We start from the raw sequence: 24,144 nt of genomic DNA, 5'->3' as shown, positions 1-24,144 counted from the left end.
TGGTGGAGACTGGGGGCGGTGGTGGAGGCTGGGGGCGGTGGTGGTGGAGACTGGGGGCGGTGGTGGAGACTGGGGGCGGTGGTGGAGGCTGGGGGCGGTGGTGGAGACTGGGGGCGGTGATGGAGACTGGGGGCGGTGATGGAGACTGGGGGCGGTGGTGGAGACTGGGGGCGGTGATGGAGACTGGGGGCGGTGATGGAGACTGGGGGCGGTGGTGGAGGCTGGGGGCGGTGGTGGAGGAGGCTGGGGGCGGTGGTGGAGGAGGCTGGGGGCGGTGGTGGAGGAGGCTGGGGGCGGTGGTGGAGGCTGGGGGCGGTGGAGGAGCCTGGGGGCGGTGGTGGAGACTGGGGGCGGTGGAGGAGACTGGGGGCGGTGGTGGAGACTGGGGGCGGTGGTGGAGACTGGGGGCGGTGGAGGAGGCTGGGGGCGGTGGAGGAGGCTGGGGGCGGTGGTGGAGACTGGGGGCGGTGGTGGAGGCTGGGGGCGGTGGTGGAGACTGGGGGCGGCGGTGATGGAGACTGGGGGCGGTGGAGGAGGCTGGGGGCGGTGGTGGAGACTGGGGGCGGTGGAGGAGGCTGGGGGCGGTGGTGGAGACTGGGGGCGGTGGAGGAGGCTGGGGGCGGTGGAGGAGGCTGGGGGCGGTGGTGGAGACTGGGGGCGGTGGTGGAGGCTGGGGGCGGTGGAGGAGGCTGGGGGCGGTGGTGGAGACTGGGGGCGGTGGAGGAGACTGGGGGCGGTGGAGGAGGCTGGGGGCGGTGGTGGAGACTGGGGGCGGTGGAGGAGACTGGGGGCGGTGGAGGAGGCTGGGGGCGGTGGAGGAGGCTGGGGGCGGTGGTGGAGACTGGGGGCGGTGGTGGAGGCTGGGGGCGGTGGTGGAGGCTGGGGGCGGTGGTGGAGACTGGGGGCGGTGGTGGAAGCTGGGGGCGGTGATGGAGACTGGGGGCGGTGGAGGAGGCTGGGGGCGGTGGAGGAGGCTGGGGGCGGTGGTGGAGGCTGGGGGCGGTGGTGGAGACTGGGGGCGGTGGAGGAGGCTGGGGGCGGTGGTGGAGACTGGGGGTGGTGGAGGAGGCTGGGCGCGGTGGTGGAGACTGGGGGCGGTGATGGAGACTGGGGGCGGTGGTGGAGACTGGGGGCGGTGGAGGAGGCTGGGGGCGGTGGTGGAGGAGGCTGGGGGCGGTGGTGGAGGCTGGGGGCGGTGGTGGAGACTGGGGGCGGTGGAGGAGACTGGGGGCGGTGGAGGAGACTGGGGGCGGTGGTGGAGGAGGCTGGGGGCGGTGGTGGAGACTGGGGGCGGTGGTGGAGACTGGGGGCGGTGGTGGAGGAGGCTGGGGGTGGTGGTGGAGACTGGGGGCGGTGGTGGAGGAGGCTGGGGGCGGTGGTGGAGACTGGGGGCGGTGGTGGAGACTGGGGGCGGTGGTGGAGTCTGGGGGCGGTGGTGGAGGCTGGGGGCGGTGGTGGTGGAGACTGGGGGCGGTGGTGGAGACTGGGGGCGGTGGTGGTGGAGACTGGGGGCGGTGGTGGAGACTGGGGGCGGTGGTGGAGTCTGGGGGCGGTGGTGGAGTCTGGGGGCGGTGGTGGTGGAGACTGGGGGCGGTGGTGGAGACTGGGGGCGGTGGTGGAGTCTGGGGGCGGTGGTGGAGTCTGGGGGCGGTGGTGGTGGAGACTGGGGGTGGTGGTGGAGACTGGGGGCGGTGGTGGAGGAGGCTGGGGGCGGTGGAGGAGACTGGGGGCGGTGGTGGAGGCTGGGGGCGGTGGTGGAGACTGGGGGCGGTGATGGAGACTGGGGGCGGTGATGGAGACTGGGGGCGGTGGAGGAGACTGGGGGCGGTGGTGGAGACTGGGGGCGGTGGAGGAGACTGGGGGCGGTGGTGGAGACTGGGGGCGGTGGTGGAGTCTGGGGGCGGTGGTGGAGACTGGGGGCGGTGGAGGAGACTGGGGGCGGTGGAGGAGGCTGGGGGCGGTGGAGGAGGCTGGGGGCGGTGGTGGAGACTGGGGGCGGAGGTGGAGGCTGGGGGCGGTGGTGGAGACTGGGGGCGGTGGTGGAGGCTGGGGGCGGTGGTGGAAGCTGGGGGCGGTGATGGAGACTGGGGGCGGTGGAGGAGGCTGGGGGCGGTGGAGGAGGCTGGGGGCGGTGGTGGAGACTGGGGGCGGTGGTGGAGGCTGGGGGCGGTGGAGGAGGCTGGGGGCGGTGGTGGAGACTGGGGGCGGTGATGGTGGAGACTGGGGGCGGTGGTGGAGACTGGGGGCGGTGGTGGTGGAGACTGGGGGCGGTGGAGGAGGCTGGGGGCGGTGGTGGAGGAGGCTGGGGGCGGTGGTGGAGACTGGGGGCGGCGGTGGTGGAGACTGGGGGCGGTGGTGGAGGCTGGGGGCGGTGGTGGAAGCTGGGGGCGGTGGAGGAGGCTGGGGGCGGTGGTGGAGGCTGGGGGCGGTGGTGGAGGCTGGGGGCGGTGGAGGAGGCTGGGGGCGGTGGTGGAGGCTGGGGGCGGTGGTGGAGGCTGGGGGCGGTGGTGGAAGCTGGGGGCGGTGGTGGAGACTGGGGGCGGTGGTGGAGACTGGGGGCGGTGGTGGAGACTGGGGGTGGTGGAGGAGGCTGGGCGCGGTGGTGGAGACTGGGGGCGGTGATGGAGACTGGGGGCGGTGGTGGAGACTGGGGGCGGTGGTGGAGACTGGGGGCGGTGGAGGAGACTGGGGGCGGTGGTGGAGACTGGGGGCGGTGATGGAGACTGGGGGCGGTGGTGGAGTCTGGGGGCGGTGGTGGAGACTGGGGGTGGTGGAGGAGACTGGGGGCGGTGGAGGAGACTGGGGGCGGTGGTGGAGGAGGCTGGGGGCGGTGGTGGAGACTGGGGGCGGTGATGGAGACTGGGGGCGGTGGTGGAGACTGGGGGTGGTGGAGGAGACTGGGGGCGGTGGAGGAGACTGGGGGCGGTGGTGGAGGAGGCTGGGGGCGGTGGTGGAGACTGGGGGCGGTGGTGGAGACTGGGGGCGGTGGAGGAGACTGGGGGCGGTGGTGGAGACTGGGGGCGGTGGTGGAGGAGGCTGGGGGCGGTGGTGGAGACTGGGGGCGGTGGTGGAGACTGGGGGCGGTGATGGAGACTGGGGGCGGTGATGGAGACTGGGGGCGGTGATGGAGACTGGGGGCGGTGGTGGAGTCTGGGGGCGGTGGTGGAGGCTGGGGGCGGTGGTGGAGGCTGGGGGCGGTGGTGGTGGAGACTGGGGGCGGTGGTGGAGGCTGGGGGCGGTGGTGGTGGAGACTGGGGGCGGTGGTGGAGACTGGGGGCGGTGATGGAGACTGGGGGCGGTGATGGAGACTGGGGGCGGTGATGGAGACTGGGGGCGGTGATGGAGACTGGGGGCGGTGATGGAGACTGGGGGCGGTGATGGAGACTGGGGGCGGTGATGGAGACTGGGGGCGGTGGTGGAGTCTGGGGGCGGTGGTGGAGGCTGGGGGCGGTGGTGGAGGCTGGGGGCGGTGGTGGTGGAGACTGGGGGCGGTGGTGGAGGCTGGGGGCGGTGGTGGTGGAGACTGGGGGCGGTGGTGGAGACTGGGGGCGGTGATGGAGACTGGGGGCGGTGATGGAGACTGGGGGCGGTGATGGAGACTGGGGGCGGTGATGGAGACTGGGGGCGGTGATGGAGACTGGGGGCGGTGATGGAGACTGGGGGCGGTGATGGAGACTGGGGGCGGTGATGGAGACTGGGGGCGGTGATGGAGACTGGGGGCGGTGGTGGTGGAGACTGGGGGCGGTGGAGGAGACTGGGGGCGGTGGTGATGGAGACTGGGGGCGGTGGTGGAGACTGGGGGCGGTGGTGGAGGCTGGGGGCGGTGGTGGAGACTGGGGGTGGTGGAGGAGGAGGCTGGGGGCGGTGGTGGAGACTGGGGGCGGTGGTGGAGGAGGCTGGGGGCGGTGGTGGAGACTGGGGGCGGTGGTGGAGACTGGGGGCGGTGGTGGAGTCTGGGGGCGGTGGTGGAGTCTGGGGGCGGTGGTGGAGTCTGGGGGCGGTGGTGGAGGCTGGGGGCGGTGGTGGAGGAGGCTGGGGGCGGTGGAGGAGACTGGGGGCGGTGGAGGAGACTGGGGGCGGTGGAGGAGACTGGGGGCGGTGATGGAGGCTGGGGCGGTGGAGGAGACTGGGGGCGGTGGAGGAGACTGGGGGCGGTGATGGAGGCTGGGGGCGGTGGAGGAGACTGGGGGCGGTGGAGGAGACTGGGGGTGGTGGAGGAGACTGGGGGCGGTGATGGAGATTGGGGGCGGTGGTGATGGAGACTGGGGGCGGTGGTGGAGACTGGGGGCGGTGGAGGAGGCTGGGGGCGGTGGTGGAGGAGGCTGGGGGCGGTGGTGGTGGAGACTGGGGGCGGTGATGGAGACTGGGGGCGGTGATGGAGACTGGGGGCGGTGATGGAGACTGGGGGCGGTGGAGGAGACTGGGGGCGGTGGAGGAGACTGGGGGCGGTGATGGAGGCTGGGGGCGGTGGTGGAGACTGGGGGCGGTGGTGGAGACTGGGGGCGGTGGTGGAGACTGGGGGCGGTGGTGGAGACTGGGGGCGGTGGTGGAGGAGGCTGGGGGCGGTGGTGGAGACTGGGGGCGGTGGTGGAGGCAGATACAGTAAGAGACATTTAAGAGACTTTTCGATAAGCACATGAATATGTAAGGAATGGAGGGATATGGGCCAAGGGCAGGCTGAAGGGATTAGTTTAATTTGGCATCATGTTCGGCACAACATTGTGGGGCTGAAGGGCCCATTCCTGTACCATACAGTTCTATGTTCCCTGGCCTATCCCCCAGTGCAGCAGAGAGCCTCCAGATGTAAGCAATGACTAAGTATGGAACAGACGGTTTAGCTCTGATCAATTGAAAGGACACATTTCAGGCAGCAGAGAAGTGGAGGTGGGGATTAATCAGCCTGCCCGGCTCCAACGTCCAATTCCATTACACGTTGCCAGCAGAGGCTGGGACTTGCCTTACAGACATGACATTGATCTGCCTTTAAGCATTATCAGACAGGCTGTTTACGCACAGTGGTGATGGAATAAGGCAAACGAGCTCTTAAAATCATGTTCAGTCCCACTGAGAGATAGATATGTCAATCCAAGCCGCTGGCAGCACTAGCCACACCACACGTGGACCAGTCCCCAAATCAGAAACCCACTGTCCTGATCACCTTCTGTCACATGTCACATTATTCAGGATCACCATGGGAGCATCACATTGCAATGAAGCTATTTAGAAGCATTTCAGGCAAAAAGCAAAGACTGCAGCTCTTCTGACTGAGTCACAACTTCCAAAATAAGCTCATCTTTGATGGAGAGCAGATGTTTCCAGTTGTGGGGGGAGAATAAAACTAGAGGTTATAAATAAAGAGAGTCACTAGTAAACCCAGTTCTGAAAGCACTTCTTCACCAGCGTGTGTGACAAGAATGTGGAACTTGTTACCACAGACAATTGTTCATAGAACAGAATCCCTACAGTGTGGAAAGAGGCCTTTCAGCCCAGCGAGTCTGCACTAACCCTCCAGAGAGCAGCCCACTCTATCCCTGTAACCCCACATTTCCCATGGCTAACCCAGCTAGCCTGCACATCTCAGGACACCATGAGCAATTTAGCACGGCCAATCCACCTAACATGCATATCTTTGGGCTGGAGGGGTTTTGTCTTCAAAAGAAAACTGGGTGCTGCATGAGGGAGAAAACAAATAGTGGGATTTGATGAAGTAATAGAGAGGAGGTTACACGAAGCACAAGTCAGAATTCTATGTAATATGCTGTGGTTGATCATAAGATGCTGAATTTTAAATACAAAGTTTATCTAGCCTATAGTAATGATACCCTCAGAGTTGCCTACTTGCCTCTGCTGTACTTGTAATTATTCTGAATACTTTTTTCCAGACATCTATCTGCTTCCCTTTTAAAACCTGGTCGTGATTCTGCTCCCTCAACCTCAACTATTTCTAGCCAGACATTTTATTTCCCAACTACTACCTGCAGGAGAAATTCACCACCAACACCTCCCTCATTTCCCTTGCTGATCAGCTTTATAATTTATATTCTTTGGTTATATACTCAGCGATCTTGGGAAAGCTTCTCTTTCCAGACCTAAGTAAGACCATACAACGTAGGAGGAGAAGGAAGCCATTCAGCCCATCAAGTCTGCTCCAGCATGCATTGAGATTGTGGCTGATCTGATTAACCTCAGCTCCACTTTCCTGCCTTTTCCCCATAACTCTCGATTCCCCAACGTATCAGAAGCCTTCGCATCTTCCTGTTCAACCTGACAACTAAAATCTCTCAACCCAGGATCACCTCCAACACCCTGTCCTTGCCCTGGCAATCCATCATCTCCAAATGGTGGAACTAGAGTCATAGAGATGTCCAGCACAGAAACAGACCCTTCGGTCCAACTTGTCCATGCCAACCAGATATTCTAAATTAATCTAGTCCCATTTGCTAGCATTTGGACCATAACCCTCCATACCCTTCCTATTTATGTACCCATCCAAATGCCTTTTAAATGTTGCAATTGTACCAGCCTCCACCACTTCCTCTGGCAGCTCATTCCATACACGTACCACCCTCTGTGTGAAAACCTTGCCCCTTACGTCCCTTTTACCTTTTACCCATGCTCCTCTGGTCTTGGACTTCCTTACCCTGGGGAAGAGACCTTGATCCTATCCACACCCCTCGTGATTTTATAAACCTCTATAAGGTCACCCCTCAGCCTCTGACGCTCCAGGGAAAACAGCCCCAGCCTGTTCAGCCTCTCCCTATAGCTCAAACCCTCCAATCCTGGCAGCATACTTATAATCTTTTCTGAACGTTTTCAAGTTTAACAACATCTTTCCTATAGTAAGGAGACCAGGACTGAATGCAGTATTCTAAAAGTGACCTAACCAATGTCCTGTGACCTCCCAATATGACCTCCCAACTCCTATATTGAAAGCACTGATTGATAAAGGCAAGTATACCAAATGCCTTCTTCACTATCCTGTCTACCTGTGACTCCACTTTCAAGGAATTGTGAACCTGCAGGCTGACGTCCCTTTGTTCACCAAAATGTAGCGCATCACGTTTATCTCAATGTTACTTAAGAAAACTGCAGTCCACCTACTCATCAGGGCCCAAGGAAAATAACATTTTCTTAAGGGGTTAAGTCTCTTTGGAATTCGCGTCCTGAAAAAGACAGTGGATGCAGAATCTTTAAATATTTTGAAGGCAGATAGATTCTCGATGACCAAGAAAATGAAAGATTTGTCACGGATGTGCGAGAATGTAAAGATAAGATTAAAATCAGATCAGCCAAGATCTTATTGAGTGACAGGCAGGCTCGAAGGGCTGTGTAGGTATGTTTGTAGGTCAGAACACAACTTATGCCTCTCAAAACCAAAATCATGTCATTCAGAACTGTAAAACGATTAAACTCAGTTAGAAATAGTCCATCCTAATGCAGTCTGGATTCTTATGTGGCAGTACAGAATTTGTGATACTTCAGGGAGACGTTTTGATATAAAACCATAGAAAACATCCTATCTAGATGTATCACAGCTTGATACGGCAACTGTTCCATAAGAAATTACAGTGAGTTCTGAACACAGTCCAGTCATGGAGTCATACAGCACGGAACACAGACCTTTTGATCCAACCTGTCCATGCCAACCAAGTTTCTCAAATAAATCTAGTCCTACTTGCTTGCATTTGGCCTACATCTCTCCAAACTTTTCCTATTCATGTATCTGTACAAATGTCTTTTGTACCTGCATCTACCTGCAGCTCATTCCATGCACGCACCACACTCTGTGTGAAAACGTTGCCCCTCAGGTCCCTTTTAAATCTTTCTCCTTAAAAATATGCCCTCTAGTTTTGAACCCCCCACCTTAGGGATAAGACCTTTGCTATTCACCTTATCCACGGCCCTCATGATTTTATAAACCTCTATAAGGTCACCCCCAACCTCTTACACTCAACTGAAAAAGTCCTAGCCTCTCCTTGTTACTTAAATCCTCCATTCCCAGCAACACCTTGGTAAATCTTTCTGCATCCTCTCCAAGTTAATATCCTTCCGATAGGAAAGTACTCTGAAAGTGATCTCACCAACATGTCCTGTACTCAATGGTCTGAGTAATGAAGGCAAACATGCCCATCACACAAACCAGCCTTCCATCCATTGACTCAGTCTACAATTCCTGCTGCTTCAGGGAAGCAGCCAGTTTAATCAAAGACCCCTCCCACCCCGGTTATACTCTCTTCCATCCCCTTCCATCCAGAAGAAGATACAAAGTGTGAAAACACATACCAACAGATTCAAGAACAGCTTCTTTCCTACTGTTATCAGACTAATGAATGGATCTTTCATCTTTGATGTGATCTTTCTCTACACCTTCTGTGTAGTGTGGTGCTGGAAAAGCATCCTGCTCCTCGGAAGCTGCCTGACCCACTGTCCTTTTCCAGCACCACACTCTTGACTCTGATCTTCAGTGTCTGCACTCCTCACTTTCTCCAAAGGCTACAAGGGCAGCAGAGTACCATTGCATGTGATTCAAAATGTGGGTAGTAATACTGAAGGGTTACCTCACCCGGTAGGAATACAGAGCATGTAGACACACAAACCACCCGCCCTCAATAATCCGTGTACTCACCTCACAGAAGGTTCCTGCATAACCCTGAATGCAGTGACAGCGGAACCCACCGATCAGACCCTGACACCGGCCTCCATTCAAACAAGGCTTGCTTGCACATTCGTTCATTTTAAATTCACAATTTCTGCCGACAATTCCACGCGGGCAGATGCACTGGTAACTGTACACACTGTCGTGCTGAAATGTTACAAAGAGGTTACAGGCATAATAACATTCTTCTGGAATCCGCAGACCCACAAGTGGTACTCTGCCTTCAGTCGTCAGGATTCTGGAATTTCTTTCACAGTCCCCACCCCCTTTCTTTCCTCCTTAAAAATCTACCAACCAAACTCCAAACTACTGCCATATCGTCGGAACAAATTACTGCAGATGCTGGACTCTGTACTGAAAGCAAAAAAAATGCTAACTATCACAGTGGGTCATGCAGCATCTGATGAAGAGTCATCTAGACTCGAAACATTCACTAGCTCTCTCTCCATGGATGCTGCCTGACCCACTGGGATCTCTAGCATGTTTTGTTTTCAGTTCAATCTACTGCCCCTCATCCCCTGATAACATTCGGTGTTATTTTCTTATTGGATAGTGTCTTATTAAAAAAAATATATAAAAATACAAGTTGATTTTGAGAGCTAGGAAAGGGGCAATTATCCCTGGGAGAAATTTCAGGGGCATCTTTATCTTTGCTCTTTTCATGGGATATGGATGTTGGTGGCAAGATTAGCATTTGTTGGCTCTCCCTAAGTGCCGTTGAACTGAGGGGTTTACTCAGTTATTTCAGAGGCTAGTTAAAAACAATCACTGTGCTGTGGATCTGGAGTCACGTGGAGATAAGGACTGCAGAAGTCTTTCCCTCTTACAACATGGAGGTGAATCTTTTCTGTTAATTAAACCAAACACCCAGCAAAGCTCACCTCGCCTCATCATCTGTTAAAATATGAGTGATGGAGATCTCCCAAATTCCACGATTAAAAGAAAATAACATAAATTTATTTTTCTAAGTGAGCATTAAACAAAAAACTATTCACAAATCTAAGCCCTTCCTTCTCTTAATGCTTAGTATCTACCTCAGACTCTATAATATCATGCTGTTCCAATAAGACACTTAGTAAAGTTACATCAACTTCATTTCAAAACTCCACATCTTCTGTCTTCTTCAGTGTTTTCCAGCTGCTGATCTCCCTGGATTGTCTTTTCTCTTTTTACTGCGAATATGCTTCACATGAAAAGATACCTTTGATAGAGGGTGTTTTCCAATTTCTTTGAGAGCAAGATGTTAGATGGGCAATTAGCTCTCCAGCAATTTCTCTCTATGGCAGTAGCTCTCACCAATTTTCAAAATGTTCACATTCTTGTACCTCCCAACATCGGATCATCTCATTGGTCCGATGTTGGCAAAATAATAAATTCAAACTCAATTGGGTTTTGGTATCCTGGGGCATAATTTTAACCGATTGGTTAAATTCAAATTGATGTCAAAACAGCAACCAAAACTCAGTATCCATTTCACAGCCAAATGTTATAAATTTTCAATTTTCTAAAACACTCTGGGACTGCCATCTAGTCATATACAGGTGTGTGTAAGCTCTCAGTTCAGAACAGCAGTCACTCTCTCAAAGATACAGTACATGCTTCATAATACCTCAAGGACAAGACCAGCAGTTATTCAACACTTCAAAACAGCAGCTCCCTAATCAAACTCAGCCAATTTGTACCTCATGTCATCATAATTTCCCTTGTTCAAATTTAACACCCTTGCTTCAGAATGAACCATCTCACTTTCAAACATAACGTAAAATTCTACCAAACTGTGGTCCCTAAACCTTCTTTCACAAGAGGATTGATTAGCCCCTTTTCATCAGAATCACAGAATCCCTACAATGTGGAAAGAGGCCATTCAGCCCATCAAGTCTGCAGTAACCTTCCAAAGAGCATCCCACCCAGACCCCTTACCTATCCTTCTAACCCTGAATTTCCCATGGCTAATCCACCTAGCCGACACATTCCTGGACACTACAGTCAACCTAGCATGGCCAACCCACCTAACCTGCACATCTTTGGACATAATAGCATTTACATAATGCTAGTTCTAAAATCAATAGTCATTTAGTTGGTTCAACCTCCTGCTCTAGAAATCTCATCTCATTCCAGAAACTCTTCCTCCACACTTTTAATGCTCAATTGGTTTAGCCAGTGCATACGGAAATATAAATTACCCATGATAACTGTGTTGCCCATTGTACAAACATCTCTCATCTCCTTATTAATACTGTGCCCCACACTACTGCTACTGCTCAGTGGTCTATAAATAGCTCCAATTCATATCTGACTAGTATTCCCAAGGAGTGTATTACCTTCCTAAGGAGCTGGAGAACCCTTCAAACAGCACACAACCACCCCGGAATAAAAGGCCAGATGTATGTTTTAATTTGCAGACCTTTCCAACAATTAAGATATCTTTAAGTCTATTGCATTTGCAGGAAACAGGCCATTTTCAAGATTCTATAGTTTAATCTTAAAATTCATCTTCACTAGGCAGTTCCTATACTAGCATGTGGGTACTGAAAGGAATTCAAAAGGCTGTGAATGAAAATAATTATTTGTTTGAAAGGATACGCCGATTGGGAGGGGGAATGAATCAAAGTGAGAGACGCCTTGTATGCAGCATAAACACAGATAGAAATACTTTGGAAGTGTTTCAGTACTATATAACGTCATTCTATTACAAACAGTTCTTTTCATACCTTGCACGTCCCTCCATTCTGACACTGTCCATGGCAGATGTCATTATCTGAAGAGACAACAAGCCAGGAATTACACAAGATGTCATTTAAAAGGACACTGCAGAGGGGCCTGTAATTTGATTTATTGGTCTGAGCCTGCCACTTTTCTTTCCCTATCCCCACCTACTCAAACACTGGACAGCAGTACTCTGATCTAGGTGTGAAGGTGTAGGGCTGGCTGCAACTCCTCTGCTGCTGAATTCTCTGCAGTAAGGGAGGGGGTTTGTTTCACAGCGAGAGGAGCTGGGGTTTCCTAGTTTTCCTTACTCTGCCGGTAACCCAGAAACAGGCTTTATTCAATCCCTTTCTGAGCTCGGAGGTACAGGAGGAAACTCCTGCAGCTTCCAACAACTCACATCCCAAATCAGCATTTCCATATGTAAGGACACCCGGAATGTGTGACAGGGACACAGGGGGACTGTGAGAGGGACTGGGGCACTGGGAGAGGGACTAGGACACTGCAAGATGGGCATGGGGACACTGGGGGAGAGAGAGATACAGGGGCAGTGGGAGAGAGACACTGGGGGAGGGGCAGTGGGGTTCTGGGAGAGGAGCATTGGGAGTGGGGCACTGGGAGACAGACAAAGAGAGGGACACTGGGAGAGGGAGAGTAGGGCAGTGGAAGCTCTCACATCCAAGCCCAATCCCTTCCATTGACACCCACAACACTTTCCAATCAGAACAATCAGAACTGATCAGAGAGAGAATTTCCAGTTGACGTCGTTCCCAGTACAGCCTCCCAACAGACCGGAGGATACTTCCATAACCCATAACCTTCACCACATAGGAAGGTGTGGATAGGAGGTACGTGGGAATAGCATCATTTTCAAATACCCTTCAAGTTAACAACCACTGTGATGAACATAGCATTGGGTCAAGTTCTTGGGACCCCCACCCCCACCAACAGCACTGTCGGAGTAACATGAACTATGCGACTTCAAGCAAGGGCAAAGTACAAAGTGCCATCTTTCTCAGTGACAGCCAGATTAAGAGAATCAGACCCCCACGTGACTCTATTATTCAGTGACCCACCTGATGTCGGAGGACTGCAGTGGTGAACATCACCTTTGATCTAAGAAACACCTGAAAATGAGTTGCTGGAAAAGCGCAGCAGGTCAGGCAGCATCCAAGGAACAGGAGAATCGACTTATGCCCGAAATGTCGATTCTCCTGCTCCTTGGATGCTGCCTGACCTGCTGCGCTTTTCCAGCAACACATTTTTCAGCTCTGATCTCCAGCATCTGCAGTCCTCACTTTCTCCTCTAAGAAACACCTGCTTGTTGTTACAAGCTAATAATATGGGTGTTGAACCAGCCCCTTTAGCTTGCTCTGGCTTTCAACAAGGTGATGAGAGATTCATCTGTGCTTCTAAATCCACATTGCCATCTGCCTGCCCGATATCCCTGTACTTCCCCACTGCAAGACTTCAAAACCGTGCGCAGGTATTTTCATGGATATGAAAACATGAAGTGAATACTGACAGACATCACAGTTTTGTCCAGACCATCCCAGGAAGCAGTCACAGTAATATCCACCAATCAAGTTTCTGCAAGAATAAGCATTAACGCAAGGCTCCATCTCACATTCATTAGCATCTGTGGGAGGATGTGGAGAGGCAGGGAGAGACAAACAGAGACACAAAGGGACAGTCAGCAACCACAGCTCAAAAAGCAAGCCAGCTAGAGAAAGACCCAAAGATGTAAATCAGCAAGAAACCACACCACCTCATGCATTGTTTAATTTAGGAGCAGAGATATCCCCAGACCTTGAACCCTTTTACTCAGGAAGTTGTTACCAATTGGAATGCTAGGTAAAAACAATGACTGCAGATGCTGGAAACCAGATTCTGGATTAGTGGTGCTGGAAGAGCACAGCAGTTCAGGCAGCAGCCAAGGAGCTTCGAAGCTCCTTGGATGCTGCCTGAACTGCTGTGCTCTTCCAGCACCACTAATCCAGAACCATTTGGAATGTTTTGACTGGGACGGTAACAGTAGTGGATCCAATATCAATATTCAAAAGAGACTCAAACAAACCATTCTAGAAAAATACTTTCCTGAACAATGAGGATTGGGATTAACTGGATAGTTTTAACCAAAGGACTGGCATAGGCCCAACGGGCTGAAGGAGCTCAGGAGGAGGCCAGTCATTGTATGTTTTCATATTTCAACACCGCTCCAATCAAGTTGCCCAATCGTACAACGATTTTTCCTTTTGGGTTATACCAGACACACCAGTGCTGGGAGCTCAGAGTTATTTATTTTTATTAATTTTTGTGGGATGTGGGTGTCCCTGGCTGCCCCAGTATTTACTGCCCGTCCCTAGTTGCCCCTTGAGAAGGTGGGGGTGAGCTGCCTTCTTGAACCACTGCAGTCCATGTGCTGTGGGTTGACCCACAATGCCCTGAGGGAGGGAATTCCAGGATTTTAGGATCTCTGCATTCCACACTAACTTCTCAACACCATGAGAGAGGACAAAGTTCTCAGGGTATTAAAGTCTCACACCTCTTCGCCTGATCCTTGTCTTTATAGTAGAACAACAGGACAAAACTATTTAGCCTGGCACACCCCATTTAATTAGATCGACAAGGAGGGGAAACGGTACTTTAGTTCCATCAAGTCCACCTTAGTGTATGTCCCTTAATACCCTTAAGCAGCAATAATAAGAATACTGCTCCCGGTTTTGAAAGTTTCAAACACTTGCTGGCCCAGCTATTTCGAGGGGAGACTGCTCCAGGTTTCTTCTGCTGCCAAATGGCACCGTTTCAGCAACGTCCTCAACACTGAACCAGCAACCTTCAGCAATCTAACCACTCAGAGATGCTGAGGGAGGGGTGAGGTAGGTGTAAGGGCAGTCAGAGAATGGCTTCCTCATGTAAAATAACCCGGAAAAGACTTCGCAACAAAAATTACCAAGTGATGGGATTAGTCCCAGACGAGCCTCATGTAGGAGCAAAGGTTTCTCCTGCAGAGATATCAGCCAGGTTCCCACCCAAAGAAAACACTTCAAATTTATTACAGGGTCAGGTGCCTGCTCATGATATTAATACATTTTCCTGGCCACCACAGAAGATCATATATTTTGTTTCCCTATACAGCAATCACCACAATTTAAAAAAACAGGAAACAGAAGTTAGTAAGGCTTCAGGAAAGGAATTCAGCATCACCATCAAACAAGGCACCAGACTGAAGCAATGCCAATCCTATTCAAGGCTAAGCACCACGCCTCCAGGAACCCAACCCCACGTGCACCAAGAGTTAGCGTCGTCATGCAACAAGATCATGGACTCTGCAAGCCATTTAACCTCTGAAGCCCGTTTTCCAAAATCATTAGCTGACCTATCTGTTAAAGCATATTATCTGTGGCCATGAACCCTTTGCAGAGAGACTATTTCCAAGCAGAAGTCGATATGAATTCCTTACCCAGCTGGCAAGTTTTCCCGATCCATTGCTCAGGGCAGATGCACTCAAATCCATTGACATGATTAATACAAGTCCCACCATGTGCACAAGGACTGGACACACATTCATTTATATCTGCAGAGAGAGAGAGAGAGGTCCCAAAATAACAATGATGACAATTACTGCATAAAAATTATTGGAAAAGAGTTAGGTTTTACAAGCCGGTAAAATTTACATCAAACCTTTGAAAATGTTCGACTTCTACACTACTCCATCAGCAGCCCATCATCAAACTGAACAGAAGTGAGGACTTTGGCAGAGTGAAAATGAAAATGACACATCCGCAGTCCTGAATGTAAGAGCCAGCTAACTGGCCTCTTAATACCTGCTGTGTATTACGTGGAGTCACCCAAGAATGCCAGTAGACTGTGGAAATAGGGGTATGCAGGCATCTGTCTGCTGGGTCTGAATGGTGAAACTGATTATTGTTAAAGTGAGGTCTCCCCATGCTGAACTGCATGATGTTCTTGAAGAGGAAGCAGCAAGTCTTCAATATCAGTGTCTCAGCCAACATCCCTCCTTCAGCCATCACCACCAGAAACAAATCTCATCCCCAGCTTTGGGATCCTGCGGTGTGAAAGTTGGCTCCCAGGGGTGCCCTTAATTCTCAGCCCTCTGTATTGACAAGCGACCACCAGGGCCGACTATAGTGTAGGGAGAATGACACTGTACGAATAATCCTTGGCTAGTGTTTCCACAGAAGGCTACGCAGCCCAAGTCATTAATATATTCAGGACAGCAACAAATAATGTTTTAGATTTTAAAACCATCGAGGGGTATGGAGAGGAAGCAGGAAGACGACATGAAGTTAAAGCTCAGCAATGATCATATCGAATGGTGCTGCAGGCTCAAAGGGCCGAATGGCCTACTCCGGCTCCTAATTCGGATATTTCTAGAACTGTCGGCAAAGTGCTTTGCGACATTTAAGAGATCTGATAAGGAGCTGGAAAAGATATTTTTTTCAAGAAGACTCAGAGGATGTGTGTCAGTGGTTTGGCAATGTTTATTACCTGTCCCTAATTGCCCTTATAGTGGTGGTGGTGCGTCACCTTATTACACTGCAGGGTATCGGTGGAGTATCCCCGCTGATGTTAGAGAGGGAGTGGTGGGATTTTGATGCATTGATAATGAGACACAGTGATATACTTCCATGTTAGTACGACATGGTTTAGTGCAGGCAATGATGTATTTTCCCTTTGCTCCTCTGAAGGTGGTGGCTTTGTAATGCACAGGTTCTTAAACGGTAGAAGGGGAGAGCACAAAAGCTGCTGGCTTTCCAAAGTGATTTGCCCCATTTCATTTGGTTCTGTTTGAATGTTGCATTAACAATGTCTAAAAGTCATTTGGGGGGGTAGGCTGTGAGATTCTTCTTCTCAAATGAAAACAGTAGGTACGCCCCACTGGACACGGTGCACCAAGCCATCACTGAAATCACTCCAAGCTCAATCACCATGTGATGCAGCACAATGCTTTGAAACTTCCCACTGTACAGGCCAAAACAGAGCTCTCCAAAGTCCACAATTCCAAATGGATGCAACAGTAAGGATTTGACCACAACAAATTGATTCCCATTGCCAAACAAGATGGTCAATACAAATGTTCTGGTCTCTTTTCCTCTCTCCCTACTGCCCAGTGCTCTCTCCATCTGCCATTAATCTGAATCTGCATGCATTCATGGTACTGGGGAGTGAGCACAGCTCTGGAAGGTAGATGCACAGGTCACAAATACTGGCATTTGATTGAAGGAAGCATGGTGTACAGGAGCTGAACTGTGCACAGAAACTGTTCACCTCAGGCCACCCTAAAGATACAAAAACAGAAATAGCTGGAGAAACTCAGCAGGCTGGCAGCGTCTGAGGATAGAAAGCTAAGCTAACGTTTCAGGTCCAGTGACCCTGCTTCAGAACTTCCCCAAGGATACCATGCTTAAATCATAGTAACAGTCAGTGAGGCAAAACTCTCAAAGATCTGCTTAAACTTGTACAATAAAATAAAATGTATAATATCCTGGCATCAATTTGCACATGAACCTTTTACCCTGACCTCCATTCTAAACCTGGTCTCTATTTGCCTGGTTTGTGCTGAACTGCCCGTCAAGTCTGTGTTCAGCCCAAGGAAGCGACACATAGAAAATGGGCAAATCCAAACTCAACCACGCTCCCTCAGGGGTACTCCCCAACATCCAGTGCAGCTGCCAGGCTACAATTCCCAGTTGTTGCCCTGTGAACATCAACAAGAGTTAGCGACCCTTGCTAAGGTCCATTTTGTCTCCTCTACTGGTGCTATCCGCTTCACGTGTACTGGAGGTGGGGACCTGTTGGTCACGTTACATCAGGGGTTGCAGTCAGTTCTTCTCCAGACTCCCCAAGTGGAGTCATTGACACTCTCCAATAGGAATAAATCTCTCTCAGAATGACCTCCTCTGGGCTGTGGTCCTCAAAGTCCTTTCACAAACCAAAGTTTTAGCCAAGGATTCCGATGGGGGAGATTCTCTCCAGCAGGAACAAGTACAGAATAAAGATCTTTTTCACTTTCTATGAACAGTAAGTGGATGACAAATGGTGAATAGATGTAAATCTAACTGCAGTGAAACAGGGAAAATGTATATCGTGGAAAATGGGAGATTAATGCTGGTCCAGTTGCACATTTTGAATGTTCTGACTTCCAAATAATTACCATAGAGTCAAAGAAGTGTACAGCATGGAAATAGACCCTTCAGTCCAACTCGTCCATGTTGACCAGATATCCTAAACTGACATTTGCCAGCATTTCTTGGGGGCAGCACGGTGGCACAGTGGTTAGCACTGCTGCCTCACAGCGCCAGAGACCCGGGTTCAATTCCCGCCTCAGGCGATTGACTGTGTGGAGTTTGCACGTTCTCCCCGTGTCTGCGTGGGTTTGCTCCGGTTTCCTCCCACAGTCCAAAGATGTGCAGGTCAGGTGAATTGGCCATGCTAAATTGCCCGTAGTGTTAGGTAAGGGGTAAATGTAGGGGCATGGGTGAGTTGCGCTTCAGCGGGTCAGTGTGGACATGTTGGGCCGAAGGGCCTGTTTCCACACTGTAATGTAATCTAATCTAATCTAATCTATTCCTAGTCATGTACCCATCCAGATGCCTTTTAAATGTTGTAATTGTCCCAGCTTCCAACACTTCCTCTGGCAGCCTGTTCACACATGCACCACCCTTTGTGAAAAATGTTGTCCTTCAGATCTCTTTTAAATCTTTCCCCTCTCTCTTTAAACATATGCCCTCTAGTTTTGGATTCCCTTACCTTGTGAAAAAGCCCTTGACTATTCATTTTATCCATGTCTTTCATGATTTTATAAACCTCTATCAGGTCACCCTCCAGCCTCCGATGCTCCAGGGAAAACAGCCCCAGCCTATTCAGCCTCTCCCTATAGCTCAAACACTCCAAACCTGGCAATATACTTTTAAATCTTTTCTGAATCCTTCCATGTTTCCCAAAATCTTCCCTATAGCAGGGAGACCATCACTGAAAGCAGTATTCAAAAAGTGGCCTAACCAATGTCCTGTATAGCTGCAACAGTGACATTCCACCTCCGATACTTAATGTACTGACAATAATGACAAGCATACCAAACACCTTCTTCACCATCTTGCCTACCTGTGAGTCCACTTTGACAAAGCAATGCACCTGCATCCCTATGTCTCTTTGTTCAGCCATTATCCCCAGGACCGTCCTGTTAAGTGTATAAGTCCTGCCCTGGTTTGCTTTACCAAAATGTAACACCTTATCTAAATTAAACTCCATCCGCCACCTCTCAGCCCATTGGCCCATCTGATCAAGGTCCCGTTGTGATAACCTTCTTCACCGTCCATGGACTCCAGTTATTTGTCGCTTTGAATGTCCCTGCAATTTAATTGTTCAACTAGTGGCACCCATACCTTCAGAAGTCATAGCTCCAAACTCTGGAATTACATCCTTAAACCTCTTCTTCACCTCTGTGTGTTCTTTTAAGATGCTCCTTAGAACCTTTAAGGTTTTTAGAGTCATAGAGATGTACAGCATGGAAACAGACCCTTCGGTCCAACCTGTCCATGCTGACCAGATATCCCAACCCAATCTAGTCCCACCAGCCAGCACCCAGCCCATATCCCTCCAAACCCTTCCTATTCATATACCCATCCAAATGCCTCTTAAATGTTGCAATTGTACCAGCCTCCCCCACTTCCTCTGGCAGCTCATCCCATACACGTACCATCCTCTGTGTGAAAATGTTGCCCCTTGGGTCTCTTCTTTATCTTTCCCCTCTCACCCTAAACCAATGTCCTCTAGTTCTGGACTCCCCCACCCCAGGGAAAAGACCTTGTCTATTTATCCTATCCAGGCCCCTCATGATTTTACAAACCTCTATAAGGTCACCCCTCAGCCTCCGATGCTCCAGGGAAAACAGCCGCAGCCTGTTCAGCCTCTCCCTATAACCCAAATCCTCCAACCCTGGCAACATCCTTGGAAATCTTTTCTGAGCCCCTTCCAAGTTTCACAACATCTTTCCGATAGGAAGGAGAGCAGAACTGCACGCAGTATTCCAACGTTTTTAAGACGTTGGGACGAATGATCTGTTTCCATCTTTGATGACACCTTTATGACTAAGCTTTTGGATCTAACATCTTTATGCGAGTTGGTGTCGTATTTTGCTTCATGAAGCTTCGGAACAACACTTTAACAAGTTTTCCGATTTCAATGTCATTCTTTAAATACAAGTGAATAGTGACCTACCAAGCTCACAGGTTGTTCCATTCCAACCCGAAGCACAACGGCACTCAAACCCAGATGGGAGCTCGTAGCAGGTCCCTCCGTTCACACACGGGTTGGACACACAAGCATGCTCAGCTGGGAAAGAAATACAATGAAAGGTCAGACAGGCAGAGCTAGACTCAAACATGGAGAAAGAACCCCCACAAACCTAGTCAAACCCAGGACTGACAGAGGTCAATTTAACTCATGGTGATTGATGCTGCCTTCTCAGGAAAGAATGTTTAGGATTTAAAATAAGGCAGCAGGACCTTGATCAGCTGGGAAAGTGGGCCAAGAAATGGAGTTTAATATAGATGACTGTGAGCACTTGCGTTTTGGAAAGTCAAATCAAGGTAGGGGTTTCGTGGTGAATGGCAGGGCCTTAAGGAGTGTAATGGAACAGAGAGACCTTGGAGTTCAGGTTCACGGGTCTCTGAAAGTGGAGTCACAGGTAGATAGGACAGTGAAGAAGGCAATTGGCACACTGACCTTCATCAGTCAGGGCACTGAGTATTCAGGTTGGGAAGTTATATTGCAGTTGTACAGCTCATTGGTGAGGCCGCACTTGGAGTATTGTGTTCAGTTTTGGTCACCTTGTTATAAGAAGGATGTTATTAAACTGGAAATAGTGCAGAAAAAATTTACAAGGATGTTGCCTGGACTCAATGGTCTGAGTTATAGGGAGAGGTTGGACAAGCTAGCACCTTTTCTTTTAAAAGAGTGTAGGAGGCTGAGGGAAGACCTTATAGAGATGAATAAGATCATGAGAGACATGGATAGGGTGAATGCACTCAGTCTTTTCCCAGGGTTGGGGAATTGAGGGCAAGAGAGCACCAGTTTAAGGTTAGAGGGGAAAGAACAAAAGGGAACCTGAGGGGCAACTCTTTTACACAGAGGGTGGTACGCATATGGAATGAGCTGCCAGCAGAAATGGTTGTGGCGGTACACTAACAACATTTAAAAGGCATTTGGACAAGTACATGGATAGGAAAGGACTAGAAGGATATTGGCCAAGTGTAGGGAAACGGGGTTAGTGTGGGCGGACATTTTGGTCAGCATGGACCAGTTTGGGCCAAAGGGCCTGTCTCTGTGCTGTAGGACTCTGACTCTATGACATCACACGATGTCACAATACTGAAAGCATGGGTCTAAAACCAAAGTCCAGAGATAGCAATACATCTGCATATTTAACATGGCAACGATATAGGTGGAGTTCTCTGGCTCAATGTGCCAACATTATCTCAAAGAAAAGTTCCTCATCTTCATGGTTCTAGATTTCCCTTTGCAAATATTTAACCAATTCTCCTTTAAATGTCACAAGTACTATCCCAAGTGCCATTCATGCTAAAGCATTTGACTAACACAATTTGAAAACATTTCTTCAAACTTTCATCCTTGGTCTTGCCAGCAAAAAGCCTCAATTCGTGTGTATCTTCCGAATTGGTTCAATGGATGAACTGCCTATTCGTTCTCTCACCTTCCCCAGCCCTCCAACGATTCAAGATCTCTGGAGTCGATGGGAAAGAGCAGTGACACTCAAGGGCTGAATGGCACAAACCTTGCATCTATCACTCTATGTTTCTGAGCTCCTCCAATTCCATTCCCTTCAGCATCCCAAATGGAAACTGCTCCACTCTGTGGTCTTTATTTGTTTTGGCTCTAAAACCCTTGGAATTCCATGCCTAAACTCCTCTTTTACACAGTTCCTTTAAGCCTCTCTCTGACCAAGCTTTGAATCATATCCCTCACAGCGGGCCACTGTTGGAATTGCATGCAATTCTGGTCTCCTTCCTATCGGAAAGATGTTGTGAAACTTGAAAGGGTTCAGAAAAGATTTACAAGGATGTTGCCAGGGTTGGAGAATTTGCCTGGAGCGTCGGAGGCTGAGGAGTGACCTTACAGAGGTTTATAAAATCATGAGGGGCATGGATAGGGTAAATAGCCAAAGTCTTTTCCCTGGGATCGGGGAGTCTAGACTAGAGGGCATAGGTTTAAGGTGAGAGGGGAAAGATATAAGAGAGACCCAAGGGGCAACTTTTTCTCAGAGGGTGGAACGTGTATGGAATGAGCTGCCAGAGGATGTGGTGGAGGCTGGTACAATTGCAACATTTAAGAGGCATTTGGATGGGTATATGAATAGGAAGGGTTTGGAGGGATATGGGCCGGGTACTGGCAGGTGGGACTAGATTGGGTTGGGTGTCTGGTCGGCATGGACGGGTTGGACTGAGGGGTCTGTTTGCATGCTGTACATCTCTATGACTCTGTCAAAAGTGGCTTTGTAATACCCATGAGAGGGGATGTGGGCATTTTACAATGTTTGGCTATAAAGTGCTTTGTTTTTGTTTGTTTGCCTATCACTGCATTTTCCAACCTCCCAACCTCACCTAACACAAAGGACAAGGGCAGCAGATACATGGGAAGATCACCACTTGACAAGTTCCCCTGCAAGCCACTGACCGTCCTGACCTGGAATGAAATTTGCCCTTCTTTAACTGTCGCGGCGCCTAAATCCCAGAATTTCCTCCATGATGGCAATATGGGTCTGCCGACTGCATATGGACTGCAGCGGTTCACCACCTCGGCCCAGGGCCAATCAACACCCACGCTGTGTGAAAGGATGCAGTGTAAAAACTTCACTGTTTTGTGGGGTGCACCCTCTGATTGGGGTGGGGGAACAGGATAGGAGAAAAACAAGTTTAGGCAGACATCCTGTTCACACTGCCTTTACTGAATAAAGTGTACCCGGCGACAGGATCAGGCTTGCCTGCAAAGTATTTCTTTCTTGTGCGCCACACTCCCCCAAAAAGGAGCTGTTGATTAATCTTCTAATATCACACTATCTGATCACACACAAAAGGACAGCTGCAGGGCACAGGAGCCAACAGAACTGCACCCCTTGGAAAATGACACTCCCGCTGTACGTGGGAGTAGAGGTGGCTCTGCAGCTATGGTACACTGCACACTTACCGTTATGACAGGTCTTGCCAGAATACCCTTCAGGACAAACACACTGGTATTCGTCAGGTTCTGTGTTCATACAAGTTCCTCCATTGATACATGGATGGTGTGTCCCACAGTAATTCAAGTCTTCAGGAATTAAAAACAAAATGGTTTTAAGTTAAAGGGTGGGACACAAAACCACATGCACATTTTGAAATACCAGATGCCCAACCAGAACTGTGAACAAATGAGAGCTTGTCATTTAGCCAGAGGTATCTGGGATCATCAATCACTGACCAGCCAGAAACAGAGATGTTACACAGCTTTGCTGTTAACCTGTTGTTTGACCAACTAAATCCCACTGTTAAAAGGCTGGGAGTTACTATTACAGCTTATAGACTGGAACATCACCTCACTAGGTCTTGCATAACCAGTAGCTTATCAAGTACAAACAGATAACCACACATGTAGGTAGGAGGCATGGAGTTGGAGTCGAACACACAGAGAAAGATGCCATTAATGTAGAGTAATGGGAAGTACCTGGCGCAGACTACCCAGGCAGTTAAACGTTGTCAAATCCAAACAGCTGGATAAAAATAGCATATGGTTGCTGTATAAGATATCTGGCCTGTCAGGGTAAACTCTAAAGGTTCGTACAGTCCATCTCACCGAGTTAGGGAGGACACAGTCAGCTTTAGTGAATGGATGTAATCATTCTCTCTGTTAGTGTTGCCTTTACAGTCAATAACCATGCAACTTAGAAAACATGAGGCAAAAACTGAAAGTGTTGGAGAAACTCAGCAGGTCTGGCAACATCTGTGGAGAGAGAACAGAGATAATGTTTCAGGTCCAGTCACCCTTCTTCAGAACTGATCATAGCTAGGAAAGGTGGTATATATTATTGAAGACAGGGTGACTGGAGGTGGTAAAAGGACTAAAACAATAGGTGAAGACAGAGTTCCAGAGGGAGAGAAAGATAGGAAGCTGATAGTGGGCTCCCTGGTTTATCATTAGCTATATCTTTGTCTCTCTGTCTTTCTCTCCGTCTGGAACTCTGTCTCCACCCATTCTTTTCATCCTTTTACCATCCTTGACCACCAGCACCACTCCATCTTCAGCAACATGTACCACTTCTTCCTACAAATCAATTCGGAAGAAGGGTCAATGGTCCTGAAATGTTAACTCTGCTTTCACACCACAGATGCTATCTGACCCACTAAATTTCACCAGCAATTTCTGCTTTTGTTTTAAATTGCTAGTTCACACCGTTCTTGATTTTATTTTAGAAGATGCGAGTATGTCCAAAGAGATATCAGGCTAACCTATCTGAATGTTGTATCACTCTCTCCTTACTCTGCTATATCTTAGAACATAGAACAGTACAGCACAGAACAGGCCCTTCAGCCCACGATGTTGTGCCGACCATTGATCCTCATGTAAGGTAAACCTAATGTACCAACCCTCAAATTTCTGTGACCATATGCATGCCCAGCAGTCTCTTAGATGTCCCCAGTGACCCTGCCTCCACAACTGCTGCTGGCAACACATTCCATGATCTCACAACTCTCTGTGTAAAGAAC

At 50.2% G+C, this 24,144-nt stretch overlaps 1 protein-coding gene across 2 annotated transcripts in view; it reads right to left on the bottom strand.

Annotated features, from left to right (window-relative positions):
- Positions 1–24,144, bottom strand: part of jag2b (jagged canonical Notch ligand 2b) — a 231,095-nt gene that overhangs the window by 42,892 nt on the left and 164,059 nt on the right. The window contains exons 7-12 of one of the 2 annotated variants that reach the window (XM_072568028.1): positions 22,592–22,711; positions 19,607–19,720; positions 14,826–14,939; positions 12,888–13,001; positions 11,368–11,414; positions 8,627–8,803 (exon numbers count right to left, since the gene is read on the bottom strand). In XM_072568028.1, the coding sequence (XP_072424129.1) occupies positions 8,627–8,803; positions 11,368–11,414; positions 12,888–13,001; positions 14,826–14,939; positions 19,607–19,720; positions 22,592–22,711 (686 nt within the window). The remainder of the gene's footprint in view (positions 1–8,626; positions 8,804–11,367; positions 11,415–12,887; positions 13,002–14,825; positions 14,940–19,606; positions 19,721–22,591; positions 22,712–24,144) is intronic. The other variant, XM_072568029.1, reaches the window with a different exon arrangement.

This window comes from Chiloscyllium punctatum, chromosome 4, assembly GCF_047496795.1.
Source record: "Chiloscyllium punctatum isolate Juve2018m chromosome 4, sChiPun1.3, whole genome shotgun sequence".
In the NCBI taxonomy this organism is placed as follows: domain Eukaryota; kingdom Metazoa; phylum Chordata; class Chondrichthyes; order Orectolobiformes; family Hemiscylliidae; genus Chiloscyllium; species Chiloscyllium punctatum.
This window is presented reverse-complemented; position numbering and strand designations above follow the sequence as displayed.